The sequence below is a fragment of the Syngnathoides biaculeatus genome, chromosome 4 (genome assembly GCF_019802595.1).
Source record: "Syngnathoides biaculeatus isolate LvHL_M chromosome 4, ASM1980259v1, whole genome shotgun sequence".
NCBI lineage: Eukaryota > Metazoa > Chordata > Actinopteri > Syngnathiformes > Syngnathidae > Syngnathoides > Syngnathoides biaculeatus.
In genome coordinates, this window is record NC_084643.1 from 2,838,173 (window position 1) to 2,854,135 (window position 15,963).

Sequence of the window (15,963 nt, forward strand, 5' to 3'; positions counted from 1 at the left end):
TGATGAAACCAATGTTAATATTTGGTACAGTAGCCTTTGTTTGCAATTACAGTGGTCAGACGTATCCTGTAGTTCTTCACCAGGTTTGCACACACTGCAGTAAGGATTTTGGCCCACTCCTCCACACAGATCTTCTCTAGATCAGACACGTTTCTGGGCTGTCGCTGAAAAACACGGCATTTCAGCTCCCTCCAAAGAATTTTCTATTGGGTTTAGGTCTAGAGACTGCTTCCTACGGAGCCACTCCTTAGTTTTCCTGGCTGTGTGCTTCGGGTCATTGTCATGTTGAAAGGCCCAGCCGCGACCCATCTTCAACGCTCTGACTGAGGGAAAGAGGTTGTTCCCAAAAATCTCACAATACATGGCTGCGGTCATTCTCTTCTTAATACGGTGCAGTTTTCCTGTCCCATATGCAGAAAAACACCCCCAAAGCATGATGCTACCACCCCCATGATTCACAGTAGGAATGGTATTCCTGGGATGGAACTCATCATTTGTCTTCCTCCAAACACGGTTAGTGCAATTATGACCAAAAAGTTGCATTTTGGTCTCATCTGACCACAAAACTTTCTCCCATGAGTCCTCTGTAGCATCCAAATGGTCATTGACAAACTTAAGACGGGCCTTGACTTGTGCTGGTTCAAGCACGGGAACCTTTCAAACCAGGACATCACCTTGGTAACGGTGGTCCCAGCTCTTTTCAGGTCATTGATCAAGTCCTGTCGTGTAGTCGTGGGCTGATTCCTCACCTTTCTAAGGATCTTTGAGACCCCACGAGGTGATATCTTGCACGGGGCTCCACTCCAATTGAGATTGACCGTCATGTTTAGTTTCTTCCATTTTCTAATGATTGCTCCAACAGTGAACCTTTTTTTTTTTACCAAGCTGCTTGGCAATTTCTCCGTAGCCCTTTCCAGCCGTGTGGAGTTGTACAGTTTTGTCTCTGGTGTCTTTGGACAGCTCTTTGGTCTGGGCCATGTTACAAGTTTGAGTTTTACTGATTGTATGGGGTGGACAGGTGTCTTTATGCAGCTAATGACCTCACACCGGTGCATCTGATTCAGGATAATACATGGAGTGGAGGTGAACTTTTAAAGGCGGACTAACAGGTCTTTGAGAGTCTGAATTCTAGCTGATAGACAGGTATTCAAATACTTATTTGCAGCTGTATCACACAAATAAATCATTAAAAAATCATACACTATGATTTCTGGATTTTTCTTTTTCGATTATCTCTCTCACAGTGGACATGCACCCCCGATGAAAATTTCAGACCCCTCCATGATTGCTAAGTGGGAGAACTTGGAATATAGCAGGGTGTTCAAATACTTATTTTCTTTATTGTATGTTCAAAACTTCATTGCTTTCTTTCAGATAATTTTGAGCCTTCTTCTGCCTCCTGCCATTCTGCTCCTGGAGTTCAAAAGTAAAGCTGAAATGTGTCACGTTCCCCAGCCTCATGAGGCGACTCTCTTTGGACGCGACACTCTCAAGTCAGGAGCAACTCCTGAGGAAACTGATCACGTGGTACGTAGTGTACAGAGCAAACTGGAACTGGGGTCCTCGATCACCGTGGCATTTAGAAATCTTCCCGCGCAGGATAACCAGGATGCAGAGACTGGACTGCCGCCCCAGGACCAAGATCCGGGTTATAGGTCTGAAAGCCTTTTCCCAGTCACTTTGCATCGTGTGTCCTGGCTCACAAGACTCTATGAGTTCTACACAGCCCCTGTTGTTAAGTTCTGGTTCCACACAGTAGGTGACACGCATGTTTTCAGGAATAATCAAATTGTTGCACTTTTTTAAAATTTTATTTTACTGTTTGAATAGAAATACCAAGTACAGCTTCTTGTTTTCTTCCATCCCCCTCATCGTCCCGTGACGGTGTCCGCTGCAGATGTCATACCTCGCATTTCTGATGTTATTCTCCTCCACCATCTTGGTCAAGATGGATGATCAACCCGGTGTCCAGGAGTGGTTGGTCATTTTGTATATTTTGACTACAGCGGTGGAGAAAACCAGAGAGGTGAGAAAACCAATCAACTGGATTTTGGGGACAAAAGTGGAATTATAATTTTCCCAAGCGAATTAGAAAATACTGTTATGTGATGAAAAGCTCTGATTACTAGTAATGATCGTTTATGTAAACTCCTTGTCAGGTTCTAATGTCAGAACCAAGGAAGCTGAGCCAGAAGCTGAAAATCTGGTTCTCGGAGTACTGGAACTTGTCTGACTTCATCGCCATCGCTCTCTTCCTGTTTGGTTTTGTGATGCGTTGGCACGCTGACCCGTACCGGACAGCCGGACGCATCGCTTACTGTCTGGATATTATATTTTGGTTTGTCAGGGTGATGGATCTGCTGGCTGTCAACCAACACGCCGGTCCCTACCTTACAATGATCACCAAAATGGTTTGTGGGCAACGTCCATTACTTCTTCACCTTTAAAAAAAAAAAAAAAACAAAAAAAAAACATTGTCATTACTTGTCTTTGTTTCCATCCAGACCTCGAACATGTTCTTCATCGTGGTCATGATGGCAATTGTACTGCTCAGTTTTGGGGTGTCCAGAAAGGCCATCCTGGCACCGGATGAGGACCCGTCGTGGAGGTTAGCCCGTGATGTCGTCTTCCAGCCGTACTGGATGATCTACGGGGAGGTCTACGCATCAGAGATAGATCGTTAGTGCTTCAAATAAGGACCTTGTGATTAAAATGACATTTATCTTCTGTAAACTGTTGTACTGTACATTTTAGTTGAGGATAATCCAGAATGTGCTGTATTCTTAAAAAAAGATGATTTAATGTGGAGGTTTTATGCAGACTTATCTGGACCGCTGTCTTGTATTTTGAAACTTACGTCGAGTCTCATGTTACCATGTATAGAGCTCGTGCACCTACGTCATGAAATCACATGATTTTTGTTTACCTCGCCATATTGCCGGTCAAGCTAAGCATTGCTCACTGCTGAGTCGGTTGGAGACCACGCGGAAATATCTCTTGTAGCACGACGCCCAGAGTCTTGTCCGATACTGTCAGACATTTACAATGTCAAAATAAATGACGGTACGTGGAAAAGTTAGAAAAACCCGGCATAGAGGACTCGTATTTAATGCCGAAGTGGATGTTTTCGCCAATAAGTAATTGGCCTGTTAATTCGCTTCGCTTGTCTTGCACAACTGGATCCACAGTAAGTCGTCGAGATTTACACGGAAGAGATTGAAATCGTAGAAAAGTCTGGACGCATACAAATACTTCGATGCTGGATCTGTTCTCAATCAGAAATAAATCCCACATCGTGACGGTTTTGACGACTCGTGAACGCAGAAGTGTGTTCGGCTACACGTTAACCTTGGCTGGAATCCACCAATCTTTTCCGATAGTATTCAATACAAATACCAATATTTAAATAAATGACCCCTAGTTTTACACAAACTCGGATTCATTAACTATGACTGGAAAAAAAAAAAGAGAGGACAGAGTCGTCTCCAGGGAACGTACACGGAAGCGATTGCGGCCACACTTAACCTCCGTAAACCTCTGCAACAGGGTTTTTTTTTTTTTTTTTTTTTTTTTTAATACGCATTGTTCTCAAATGAGCCAATTTGGCATTATAAATACTACTCGGTAATTTGAGATTGAGAAGAATAATTCCTACTTGAAATGAAGTGATCGCTCCACAGTTGTGTGTATTCGGTTGGGCACCATCCATCACGTTTAATTGCCGAAATCCATCGATCTTTTCTGGTTTTTCAGCTGGTATTCCATCGAATGATCTCTTTGAAAATCTGTCTCGTCTGTTGTGACAACTAACAGCCCAACACGTCACGTGCACGAGCTCTATACTCGACGTGTCTCTTTGTATTAACAGCGTGTGACGACGGTCATCCATGTGCGCCTGCTTCCTTTCTCACGGCATTCCTTCAAGCTGTCTACATGTTCTTTCAGTACATAATCATGGTCAACATTCTCATTGCTTTTTTTAAGTGAGTACCTCAGCACGAGGTTTGTCCGGCCTCACGTTTGAGTTCTTTTGTTTGTTTTTTGAAGCTGAGGGTTGTCCTTTTCATGATCAGCAACATCTACTTCGATATGGCGTCAACATCCAACAAGTTGTGGAAGTACAACCGCTATCGCTACATTATGACGTATCAGGACCGCCCGTGGCTGCCCCCACCCCTGATTCTTCTCAGTCACGTGGGTTTTGGGGTGAGGGCCATTTACAAGCAACTGAATGGAAATGCTGAGGGAGATGAAAGAAGCTCTGGACTGAGTGAGTAGTAGTAGTGCCAATTTTTCCATGTGCCGGTATATATTCTTTTCTTCATATGACAAGCTTTAGCCTTATATATCGAGTTTAATCATAGCTCACTAAGTGAGTGGTACTACAATCTCTTTTGAGAGCTCTACTTGGGCCACGACGACCGCAAGAGGCTCCATGAGTTTGAGGAGAAATGCGTACAGGCCTACCTTCATGAGAAGAATGAAGATCTCCACAGCAGTCAGATGAACAGGATCCGAGTCACGGCCGACAGGTTCGATTGCTGCTACTGGAATATGATAGAACACAAATCAATCGCTGCTAGTGCCGTGTGGATTTTGATATTGTACAATTTGTGTAGTGTTCTAAATGTTACTGCAGTTCGGGCTCTGGTGTCAAACCCAAAGCCTGTGGGCCGGATCAAGCCCTTCACATCATTTTATGAGGCCCATGAAAGCTTGACACAATTTTTTTCTGAACTTCTGTTCAGAACTTTCCTTTTTGTCCCAGATGGGGCCCAAAACAAACAATGTCAAATGCCAGTGCTATTAATAAGTAATTATATTCAAGTAATAATAAGTAATTAGCTAATGCAAATCAAGAAATGCCAGAAAAACTAGTGTTTTTCTTACTGTTGCACTTTCCTATCCTTAAAAAAAAAAAGAAAAATGATTGAGGCTGCCTTTTCCTAAAAATGTAAGACACTTCAAATGTTGATGTTCATTTTGAAACACAGTAGATAAGCCATCTTGTTTTGGATTTTGTTCCCTTACTATTCGAGACAATGTGAACTGAAAAAATCAAGGTACACACCAAAGCTTTATTTTGCACATTCCTTGCAATTGAACACGTACTGCGTGTGCTTTCAAAGGTTGAAACCACATGCTGAAATTCAGAAAACAAATTTTACACCTTCTTTGGTGCGCTACATCCATCCATCCATATTCCGAACTGCTTGTCTTCAGTCGGATCGAGGGGTGTGCTGGCGTCTCTCTCAACTAACTTCAGGCGAGAGGCTGCGTACATCCAGAATTGGTTGGCAGCCAAGTGCAAGGCATAGTGCCCGACAAGATTTATTAGTATTTCTTAATTTGTAAAAATATCAATGCGCTTTGTATTAATGTCAGTGCAAAAAAAAAATCTTTTTGACAGTAATGTATGCTTTCAAATAGAGCAGAAGAGATGCGCACGATGGTGGACGATGTCTCCGAGAAGATCAACGTCATTCAGGACAGCCTCCTGGAGCTGGACTCTCAACTGGGTCAACTTCAGGATCTTTCGGCGCTGGCCGTGGACACACTGACGCTCCTCTCGGCCTCCGACAACCTCCATCAGGAGGAGGCTCGCCTGGCTCAGTCCCAACCGATCCAAACGTCTCAACGCGTCCTCCCTCACAGCTGGACCCTGCACCACAGAGGCGCCGCCGACTGCGATACGAGACGACTGATGAGCAAGCTTTGTAAAAGTGCTCCGCCGTCATGGATCAAAGGCTGGACTCTCAGACATGTGCCGCAGGAGGAGTCCCACATGGGTGGCGGAGGGATAGAAGGCCAGACGCAGGAGGGACAAAAAGAGGTGGGCTGTAATCTTACAATTTTCCTGCAGTAGCATATGGATGTAGTTTGTAGTTTGATATTTGGTGATTGTTCTTTAATACAGGACAGTAAGTTAATAAATAATATGTTGACCTGGCTTTTTTTTTTTTTTTTTTTTTAAATAGGGATCACAGTTGCCTGAAGTACCCCATCCCAGTGAGTCCTCTGTGGGCCTTTCTCAACCTGAGCCGCTCCCTACAGTTTTGCACCTCCATGGACTTGGAAGCCATCTTTGTGGTTTCGGTGATCCTTATGAGTCACGTGGACCCTCCCGCTGTGGGTCTCTGCTTTCTCTCAAGTTCTCCGAAAGAGGACTGGAGTCACCGCACTCTAAACTGTGGAGCTGTGACCTCCACTTATACCCGAATTGTGAGGAAAATGACATGGAGGAGGAGGAAGAAGAAGGCAACGAAAATGACGACCACAAAGACCAGAATGAGCCAGCGCATGGACGCCGCTACAATCTCGAAGTATGGAGACCTACCAGCAACGTTGACCTTCCCGAGCCCGCAAACATTTCAGAGGATCTTGAACATTCCGACTTCCGCCAAGAAGATCCCCAACTTATTTGCCAAAACAGACCTTCTGTAAAATCTCCGAGGTCAGCCTGTCGGTCAAGAGACTTCCCTCACGGCTGCTGCAGATCTTTGTCATCCAGTGTGGAGAATATGACTTTCTCTGGGGCATCCCCGATTCCACGGGGGGGATCCTTTCCCTACCTTAACCAAGCACTGAACAAGCAAGGCGATAAAAGAAGTTTCGGAGATGACACGTCGCTGCAGTGTAGCAGGAGCAGAGGTACTGTCGTCGTGTGTCATATTTGAACTTGGAAGCAGTCTTGACAAACAACAGGACGGTAAGATCAGACGTGTCTGGTTAAAATTTCAATTGGAATAATGGTGAGATAATGTAATTGTTTATGGCTAACTCAGGACGTTCGGTTAGCTATCTGATTGAACTTGTCGAATGGTTCAGTCTGAGTGTTTTTCTGTTTGATTCCGCAGAGTGGTCCAAGTCATCTGACTTCCTGAACAGAAGTAGAAGCTCAAATAGGAAAGCTGACAAAATACAAGAAAGCGGCCCAGACAGCGTAAGAATGGCTTTCCAATGATAGATTTGTATGCGCTAGGAAGAAGGGCAAAGTTTAGACAACAGTAGTGAGGTTAGGTTTGTCCATGATGTACGGATTAGAGACGGTGGCACTGAGGAAACAACAGGAAGCAGAACTTGAGGTCGCAGAAATGAAGATGTTGAGGTTCTCACTAGGAGTGAACGGGTTTGATAGGATTAGAAAAGAGCTCATTCGAGGGACAGCCAAAGTTGGATGTTTTGGAGACAAGGTTAGAGAGAGCAGACTTCGATGCTTTGGACATGTTCAGAGGCGAGAGAGTGAGTATATTGGTAGAAGGGTGCTGAGGATGGAGCTGCCGGGCAAAAGAGCGAGAGGAAGCCCAAAGAGAAGGTGGATGGTTGTTGTGAGGGAGGACATGAGGACAGACAGTGGGCGTTAGAGAGGAGGATGCACGAGATAGGCTCAGATGGGAGGAGATGACACGTTGTTGGCGACCCCTAACAGGACAAGCCGAAAGAAAAAGAAAGAAGAAGAAGAATTGTCACAATTTCCTGTGTTGTCAGTTTTTGTTTTTGTGAGGTTCATCACCTTACTGCTGGAGTAATATGCAAATAATAGGGACTGAAGAGGTCATTAATTTGTCTCGTGAGGAAATCGGGCTTGGCTGACCAGCTCCACCTCCAAACCTCATACTGAGTCAGCCTCACCGTTGTTTAATTGCTTTCTCAGGTCAAAAGGTTACAAGTTCACTAAGTACAAATGGCGAAACAGATGTCAACACCGACACAAACACTAAAGAAAACATTTCTTCAAATCTGCAGCAGTGTCCTGATAAACCTGCTTGAGATTAGCAGGGCACCTGATTTAAAGCATGTTTATCGCCGCTCACAAAGAGAATGATTCAGGGCAGGAATAATAGAAACAGATGCATGATAATACAATTTTTTATTATTATTTTAACAGGGAAGCATGCACACCTTTTTGTCTGACGCTTGCTGCAAAAGATGGCAAAGGCTGAAAGGAGCAGCTGCATGTTTGTCAGCGTCAACGAGCCTCAGCCAACTGAGTAAGGAATTCTTTTTGCCTTTTTCATTGAACGTTTTGCATAATTTTAGCATCTTTCAACCACGTTGTAGAACATCACAGGCTGCATATAAGAGCATCCAAAAAGCGTTATTTTACATTTATCATTATTTTATTTACACATTTTTATGATTATTATTTTCAAGGTTTTGAACCCCTGGATTTCCAGAAGCAAGTTTTTTCTCATCAGGTACTTTAATTTTTACAGTTGTGCAAATATACTGCACGTGATGTCATGTTATACTTTTGGGAATATTTAGAAGAAGAAAAAAGTCACCTAAATATGTAATTGTAACCTTTTCTGCGGCATCCAGGACGTTTTGAGCCCCTCTCACTCAGCATGGAACAGCTGGGCGAGACCAGCGAGTCGCAGATCTTCGTAAGTCTGCAGTCTGGCCGGCCGGCCACTTTCGGCTCGCGCAATTTCCGCGCATCAACGGATCAATGACGTATATTTTTTTTTCGTTTGTCTACTCCAGGTTGCAGAATGGCATTAACGCTGAAGGTATTTCTGAAATAGATTCGTGTGGGTGTAAAATAGTTGTACAGTACAAAATTGTTTTCCTGTCATTGTTTCAGGGAGTTCCTCATTCCAGTCCACAGATATGTTGTATCCACATTACTCAGGTATTTTGTAAAATCAACATTAAATGTATATAAACAAGTTATGTGCAAATATTACCCATGTATATTTTTTCACATCCTATCTTGTGCACCGATAGCCGTGGAAAGAAACAATCTGATGAGACTGGCTCACACCATCCCTTTTACTCCTGTTTCCATTCTCGGTACCTTGATTTCTTGTTGCCTGCTGTAATTTGACATTCCAAAACATAAATTATGATATGATCAAATATGACGTAAACACCCTCCATTTCCTTTTGTTCTCTTATTCTCTGGAGGCGCTGAAGAGGTGAGCATTTACTGTTTGGAGGAAGTTGGGTCAGAGGCCAAGCATGAGTCCGGCGCGGTCTCCCGGTGGTCCTCGCGAGGCCTGTCCGCAATGCTCCAGCGTCTCCCGAGCGAAGCGGGATCGCTGGACGGGGGTCTGCGGCAGGGCTGCAGGGTGCTCTGCACCTGGGCCCAGCAGGACGTGCTCATACCTGGGACGGTGTACGTTGTCAAAGCCTTCAGACCCGAGGTAGTGTCTGCCTGGCACAAGTACTTTCATGGTAGCACTGCGCTGCAGCTATGTTTGAGGGTGAGTCCACCAAAAAAAAAAAAAAAAAAAAAAAGGGAAATACTAATTTCAGCTAGCAATTACTGGCAGTGTTATGTCATGGAAAAAGCCCAAGTTGCACTTTCCGTTGCCATTTTAATGTCACATTTTGTGTATTCGCTGTACTTGAAGGAGATCCAGCAGCAGCGGGCTGCCCACAGGATGATGCAAGTTTTCAACCACATCAAACCTGCCGGCATTAAACACTCGCCCAAGTATGTGTGCTTGACCGATTTCTCTTGCACTTTTACACCCCGTCTCGGGTCTGTATTAATTCATCATGTCACTATGTCAGATTTCTGGACGTCTCATTGGTCCGTTGGCATTCAAATGGCCAGTGGCTGACTATCGAAAGGAACATGGTCGGCAACTTCCGGAAGTACAACAACAACACAGGAGAGGAGATCACACCTTCCTGTCCGCTGGAGGAGCTCCTCCTAGCGTTCTCCCACTGGACCTACGAGTACTCGCGCGAGGAACTGCTGGTGCTCGACGTACAGGGTCTGTCTCATTAACCTGCAAGTTTTTTTTCCACATCATTTACTACAGAATTGATAAGCACCAGGTATGCACACGCCACTCCCAAGAATAATCTCACACAAACTGTAATCTTTCCAAATGAACTTCATTTGACCTTCTCTGCATTTATGAATGTACATCCATGTTTTCTTTGTTTAAATACTTTTTTCCACAACCGGCTGTTCTCTAACAATACATTTCCTGGCTCAATTAGCATTGGTGTTGTTTCTACATATATTACGGTATTCAAGTTTGAATATAATTGCAGAAACTATGTGCAAAGACTGAGAAGAAGGTAGCACTGAATGGTGATCTCCCGTAATTTCCGACCTATATTTCACACGCTTTCAACGCTGCAGTTTATGTGGTGATGCGACAAATTTGTGCATTTTTTTTTATAACGGCCGCAAAAAGTAAGAGTGAAACCGGTGGAATAAATGTGCTGAGGAAGTGACTTTTACCGCTCCGGCCCTGTTAGCGCTGCGGTAGCGTGTTACTGCCGTGTCTCAGTGATTTTTACCGGTATGTTTTTTTTTTTTTTTTTTTTTTTTTTAAACCAGCCTTGTTAGCTCGATGTTAGTGTGGCGCTAGCATTAGCGTGGCGGCTCTGTCTCTCTCTCTCTCTCTCTCGCTCGCTCTGTTTAACCGGCACTGTTATAGCGTTGCGGGGCTATCGTTAGTGTGGTGGAGCTTGCGTTAAACTCTGTGTACCGTCTTTCTTTGTAAATATTTTGTTTCGATGTGGGCACTAGCGGCTTTTACACAGCTCCGGCGTATGTATGTACCAAATGGTATTTCCTTTACAAATGTACTGAGTGAGGCTTATAACCAGGTGCGCTCTGTAGGCCGGGAATTACGGTAATCATCTTGATCGTGCTGTTTACATTTTGAAATCGTGAGATGACTTCCAAAGAGACAGGAAGAGTTACAGACAGGCACAGACGCGGACATCCTTGGAACTGTTTGGCTTCATGGATCAAACGCCCATCATGAATTTTGCCGTTAAGATCCTGGTTAGAGAACAGCAAGTTGTTCAAAAAAGTACTGAAACGCAGTTGGGCGTGTTGTCAAAAGTTTAGATAAGGTCAAATTGAATTCACCAATCAAGCTCATAGTCCATTTAGACTCATATGCAATTTTCGCCTTAAAGCCCATAACCCTTAACTTTTTCTGAGCAGTCTACGTTCCATTTTCTAACGGCAGGTGTAGGCGAGGAGCTGACGGATCCAACAGTCGTTATGGCAGAAACGGGCAGGTATTCCGCCAACTTCAACAGTAGAATGCGGCATAAAGAAGTTTTCCTTTCAAATGCCTTCTCTGGTCCTCGCCACAGCGGCGGCGCGAGCGAGATGCTGTTTGGTCCCGACAACCTCGGCGTTTCCGCCATCGAGGCTTTCCTGCAAAAACACTCCTGCGGCGCTTTCTGCCATGCGTTGGGCCTCTCAGGTTAGCAACCCACACTGTCATTACGTTCTTGCATTTGAGATCCGAGAGAAAGACAACGTGCGATCAAACACGCCTTGCGCGTATTAATGCGCAATGTCACCTCGTTGATGTCACTCAGGAGGCCAAAGTTGGCTCTGAGATAAATCCCCAGCAACTTCAAATGAAGACAGCGCAAACTGTATCAACAGCCGGCTAATTAAGCCGCCGGCGTTCGTTTATTTCTATAACAACAGTAGAGTTGGAGGCGGAGTGGCTTGTGCTTTGTGCGTTTGCGCCGCGTAGCCTTTGATTACGTATTAATCATGTCTTTGTGCTGGCAATGTGCTGCTGAGACATTTAGCTTTGATTAGCTATTAATTAATGTCTCTGGGTAGACCCGATACTGGCATCTAGAGGATAACTCGCTGGGAAAGGAACTGCGCTCAAAAACAAACAAGTGCAGCGTACAAACATACAGCCGCGGTTGTTTTGATATTTCAAAGGTGGTGTTGTGTTTCCTCTTCCTCCTCTTATGTCCTCTCCAAGATTTCTATAACAAATCAAAACAAATTATTCATGATGGAAGCACGGACTTCCTCGCAGCCCTGTCAGTATTCTCTTTCTTGTGCTAATGACTGCGATACTGCAGCGACATGTCGCTTTACTGATGTTTCTCTTGTTCAGCTTTCAGGCGCCATCCCGACACGTTCAGGAGCAGCAGTTGGGCAGAGCCCGCGCCGGGGGGTGGCGGACGACCGGCCTCAAAGCCTCAGGTTACCTTTGACCCGTGAAGTAGGGGGGAGGACACTCACTCACACGGACAGCTCGGAACTCACCTTGTGCTCGGAGGACATTTCGGCTCGCTCGTTCATGCAACATGTCTTAAACATACTCTGACTTACAGTAAAAAAAAACGTGCTAGTGATTGAGACGCATGTACAGTATGGATTCATTTGAAGTATCATACGCATGATAATATCTTTTCGTTATTTACGAGCAAGGTGGAAAAACATGCTGCTTTTGTAACACATTTGTCTAATTATATCATTGGAGACGAGCCGCTAGTCAGTACGCAAATATTGTTGTGCATGCGCGAGGCAGAAAAAGGAGGCAGAATTTCACCCATAAAATTTATTGTAATTTTTTTTTTCTTCCCACAACAAAATGTCTACAAAAGCGATAAAATATAGAATTTAACAAAAAAACAAACAAAAAAATTACTTCAGACCTTCACATTATATGTACACATATCAAAGGAGGACTCGGTTAAGGGCCCTGCATAGCTCTGAACTTCAAGCCGTTCTAATCCGGAACATGTGGGTGTCTGCGAGGCAATTCAATGCAAATTTATACATGCACGCACACGCGTTCTGATTCGAAAAAAGAAAAGCGTTTGCACACAGGAGCTCGTGGACTGATAGTCGGAGCTCGGAGTTCCGCAGAGTCCTGCGTGGCCGCGCGAAGAAAGCGTCACGTGTCCAAACGCAAGACAGTCCACTTCCACTCAATTCCTCTTCTCACTAGCTATGGCACTTTGAAAACAAAAGAAAAGATTTGCCTTTTTTTTTTTTTTTTTTTAATATAGATTTTTTTTTGTTTGTTAGTCCTGCGTAAAAGAGATTCTGTCAGGCCAAATACCCTTTTTTTTTTTTTTTTTTTGTTAAGGGACTGGCCACAGTTTGCTACATTTTATTTTCTCTTACTTGCGCTCCAAGACATTCTAAACAATAACTTAACAATTTTTCAACGCTACTTGAATTGCACGCATAAGGAATGCATTGAGAAAGCTTACAAAGCATCTGTAGACAAAATATTGTCTCATTCTCACAGTATCTGTCTGTCACGCACCCACACACGCACGCACACATTTCGGTTCTTTTCAAGAAAGGTAGAAAGAAGGGTTTCTAGATGTCGGACAAGGTCTCGGAAATGTGTTCCAAAAAGAAGTGTATTAAAATGTCCGTCAGCGCCCGCGTTGTGGAATGCCGACTGTTTGATTGTGCGCTTTTTAAATGTGTTTGCCTGTGTTGATGGAGTGCTAAAGGCGCGTTGAGTTCAGTCCCCTCGCGCTGAACAAACGACTCCATAACATTCAGAAAAAGTTGACCGTCTCCCCCGCAGCACGGGCACCCGTGTAAGAAGACTCTCTGATCCGGTTCAGTAAGGCCAGTGCAGAAAAGGGCCGTTCGCTGACTGGTGATAGCAACTCACACATTCAAATGTTTTAGCGAAGGAAAAACAAAAAAAACAAAAAAATGCCTTTTCACCCAGTCGATCAGTAGCTCTTAAATTCCTCGTGTATAAATAATAGCATTTTATTTCAAAGTCCTTCAGACTGTTGGGAAATCACTCGGAAGTGACTTGTAAGTCTTGAACCCGCCCTGCCAAATAATCCCCCCCCCCTCCACAATCCCCACAGTAGCGTGAGAAAACACAAATATGCCCCAAATGTTTCATTGCAATGAAACGTCATGCAAGTAGAACAGAACAACAATAGGCTAATAGTAAGAGAAGAATAGTAGACATAATAAGAACAATAATAATAGTAAATAGTAATCAAATGAAAAATAATCTTACAATGCAAACGTGACAGTAGTAAATGCCTCCAGGTCTTATTGCTACAGTGTCTTACTTACAGTGTTATGTTATCAACCAGCACATCTCTCACGACCCCATCCCACCTCTGCGATTCACAGTCGAAACAAGGGAGAATCAAAACGGCTCACAAAAGACTCCTGAGTCAGAGTCGGGGATTCACTGTCCGGCCTTTGTTGGGGTGTTGGCCACGTCGCTGGTCCCAGAAGCGGTAAACGTGAGCGCACGCATTGATATGGAGCAAATCTCGCTCCTTGTGCTGTACGTCACAACGCTTCTCACAGAATCTGGACCGGGACCGCGTTTGGACAGTGAATTCCTGCCCTGTACGCACACGCACACGCACACTCACACACACTCATCAAAGCCTTGTCTGGGCAGATGCTTCAAAAAAAAAAAAAAAAACAAACGGAAAAAAACTACTTCTCTTATAATCAAAAACATTTGTTTGTAAATTTGAAAAAAAAAAAAAACAATAATAATAATATGAAACTCTCTTCTCATGCAAAGTCAGAAAAGAGCCGCTCCCTGAGAGATGCTATGAAGTGCATCAAGCCTTGTTATGAGCAAGTGATTGATTGTCTTGTACTCCACTCATCGTCTGGGTCAATCAACTAAAATCCATCTCATTTTGACAAGAATTCCATTTGGCCACTGTGCAAAGGAACTTCGGTACCGTATTTGGGTGACCGACCACCTTTTGGCGAAAAAGATGCGCGGTGCTCACATCGGAATGATGTGCTTTCTCCATTTTGGGCCACTTTTGCAAATATTAGTCGCCATCATTTCCAATTGATTTATTTCCTGCTCTGGTCCAATTTTTAAGACGATGAGCAACATGATTGGTTTGTCGTCGCCACAGCTGACAATTATGAAAATAATGCACGCGGAGCATCTAGTGGCCAAAAGCGGAAGTGCACAAAGGCCAAGTCGTCATTTTCGTGTGAGCTCGGTGGCCCAATTGTACTCGGAACAACATTAAGGCAGGACAATTCAGAAAAAAAAAAAAAAAAGATCATTTATAAGTGCTAATGAATGTCATGGCTACCAAAAAAGCAAAAAAGGTGATTGTCTATCACATTTTTTTTTCCTTGAAAAATTGTCATTTCAGAGCTGATCGTTGGCGTTTCGGGTGATTTTTGCTCACCTCTGGCTACCAGCCATCTATGTCTAGCCTAAACAAAGCTCATCTTGTGCCTTGCAAAAAAAAAAAATACACAAAAAAATGGAATTTTGTACCATCTAATATAGTGCATTTGAGTTGACAAATTGCTACCCTGTTCCGAACAACAGAAAACGGGGAAGGGGATTTGAAAGATTGAAAAGAAAGGAGAGGAAAACAAAAAGGCAGTGTAAAAAGTTATTGCTCTCTGGGTTCCTTCATATATTCACAGGAGGCCGGAGTGGTCCAGGATGTCCAGGAGTCGGATGTGCAAATACGTAGCGACGGGAGGGATGAGGCCGTACAGTACGGGCAATGATTCGGCTCTTTTGAAGATTTCAACGTTTACCTTCTACTGAGATGAACTTTCTTTTCTCGTCTTGCTCTCCGCTGGAGCAAATTCCCGCCGCTCTGAAGTCGACTTCCCCTCACACGAGGGAATTCGTGGGCCGCAGTTTGGGGGAATTTGCTCCAACTCGGGAGTTTCTGATTGGTTGTTCCTCGATGATTGTTCAAAAGCAATCAGGCTTTTTCAGATTTTGTTATTGCAGCAACAATATAAAATATTCCTGTATATATCCTCGCCTTGAAAAGTAGTTCTTTGTGTCCCCCCCCCGTTGTACTTTACATGTCTACATGTTACCGTCAGAAGGACGCTCTTCCTTCTATACATATGAACAAAATCCAGACAAGGCTTCTATATATAAACAAACAAAAATGGACTCCCAGTTTTACCCAATATTCCTTTACAAGTCTTAACTTTAGAAATTCTGTACACAAGAAACTATCAGTTAAAATAATAATAATAATAAAAAAAAAACACTTACAGTGTAGACAAGGAATAATCAGCCACGGAGGACTGTTGTATATTTAAATTAGGACTAACTTATTTTAACAGAAGTAATACTGGAATCTGCTCTGTACTAGGAGAATATCTACAATAGCTTCTCTAATTTAACCCCCCAGCCCCCTCCCCCATTAAGCGTTTTAAAACTATTTCTTTATCTCGGAATAAAACCAACAAAAAAAAAGGGG

At 43.7% G+C, this 15,963-nt stretch overlaps 1 protein-coding gene across 10 annotated transcripts in view; it reads left to right on the forward strand.

Moving 5' to 3' along the window:
* Nucleotides 1–15,784, forward strand: part of trpm6 (transient receptor potential cation channel, subfamily M, member 6) — a 28,156-nt gene extending 12,372 nt beyond the window's left edge. The window contains exons 18-41 of one of the 10 annotated variants that reach the window (XM_061816763.1): nt 1,375–1,527; nt 1,600–1,755; nt 1,898–2,026; nt 2,160–2,411; nt 2,505–2,679; nt 3,869–3,983; nt 4,074–4,270; nt 4,400–4,532; nt 5,431–5,833; nt 5,979–6,651; nt 6,858–6,943; nt 7,889–7,991; nt 8,155–8,198; nt 8,323–8,387; nt 8,488–8,513; nt 8,588–8,635; nt 8,731–8,796; nt 8,911–9,209; nt 9,360–9,442; nt 9,523–9,728; nt 10,950–11,001; nt 11,080–11,192; nt 11,856–11,944; nt 15,161–15,784. In XM_061816763.1, the coding sequence (XP_061672747.1) occupies nt 1,375–1,527; nt 1,600–1,755; nt 1,898–2,026; nt 2,160–2,411; nt 2,505–2,679; nt 3,869–3,983; nt 4,074–4,270; nt 4,400–4,532; nt 5,431–5,833; nt 5,979–6,651; nt 6,858–6,943; nt 7,889–7,991; nt 8,155–8,198; nt 8,323–8,387; nt 8,488–8,513; nt 8,588–8,635; nt 8,731–8,796; nt 8,911–9,209; nt 9,360–9,442; nt 9,523–9,728; nt 10,950–11,001; nt 11,080–11,192; nt 11,856–11,944; nt 15,161–15,247 (3,753 nt within the window). In that variant the 3' untranslated portion in view covers nt 15,248–15,784. Of the gene's footprint in view, nt 1–1,374; nt 1,528–1,599; nt 1,756–1,897; nt 2,027–2,159; nt 2,412–2,504; nt 2,680–2,883; nt 3,984–4,073; nt 4,271–4,399; nt 4,533–5,430; nt 5,834–5,978; nt 6,652–6,857; nt 6,944–7,888; nt 7,992–8,154; nt 8,199–8,322; nt 8,388–8,487; nt 8,514–8,587; nt 8,636–8,730; nt 8,797–8,910; nt 9,210–9,359; nt 9,443–9,522; nt 9,793–10,949; nt 11,002–11,079; nt 11,193–11,855; nt 11,945–15,160 lie in introns of those variants that run through there. The other 9 variants (XM_061816764.1, XR_009794560.1, XR_009794561.1 and 6 more) reach the window with 9 other exon arrangements.
* Nucleotides 15,785–15,963: the final 179 nt, after the last annotated feature.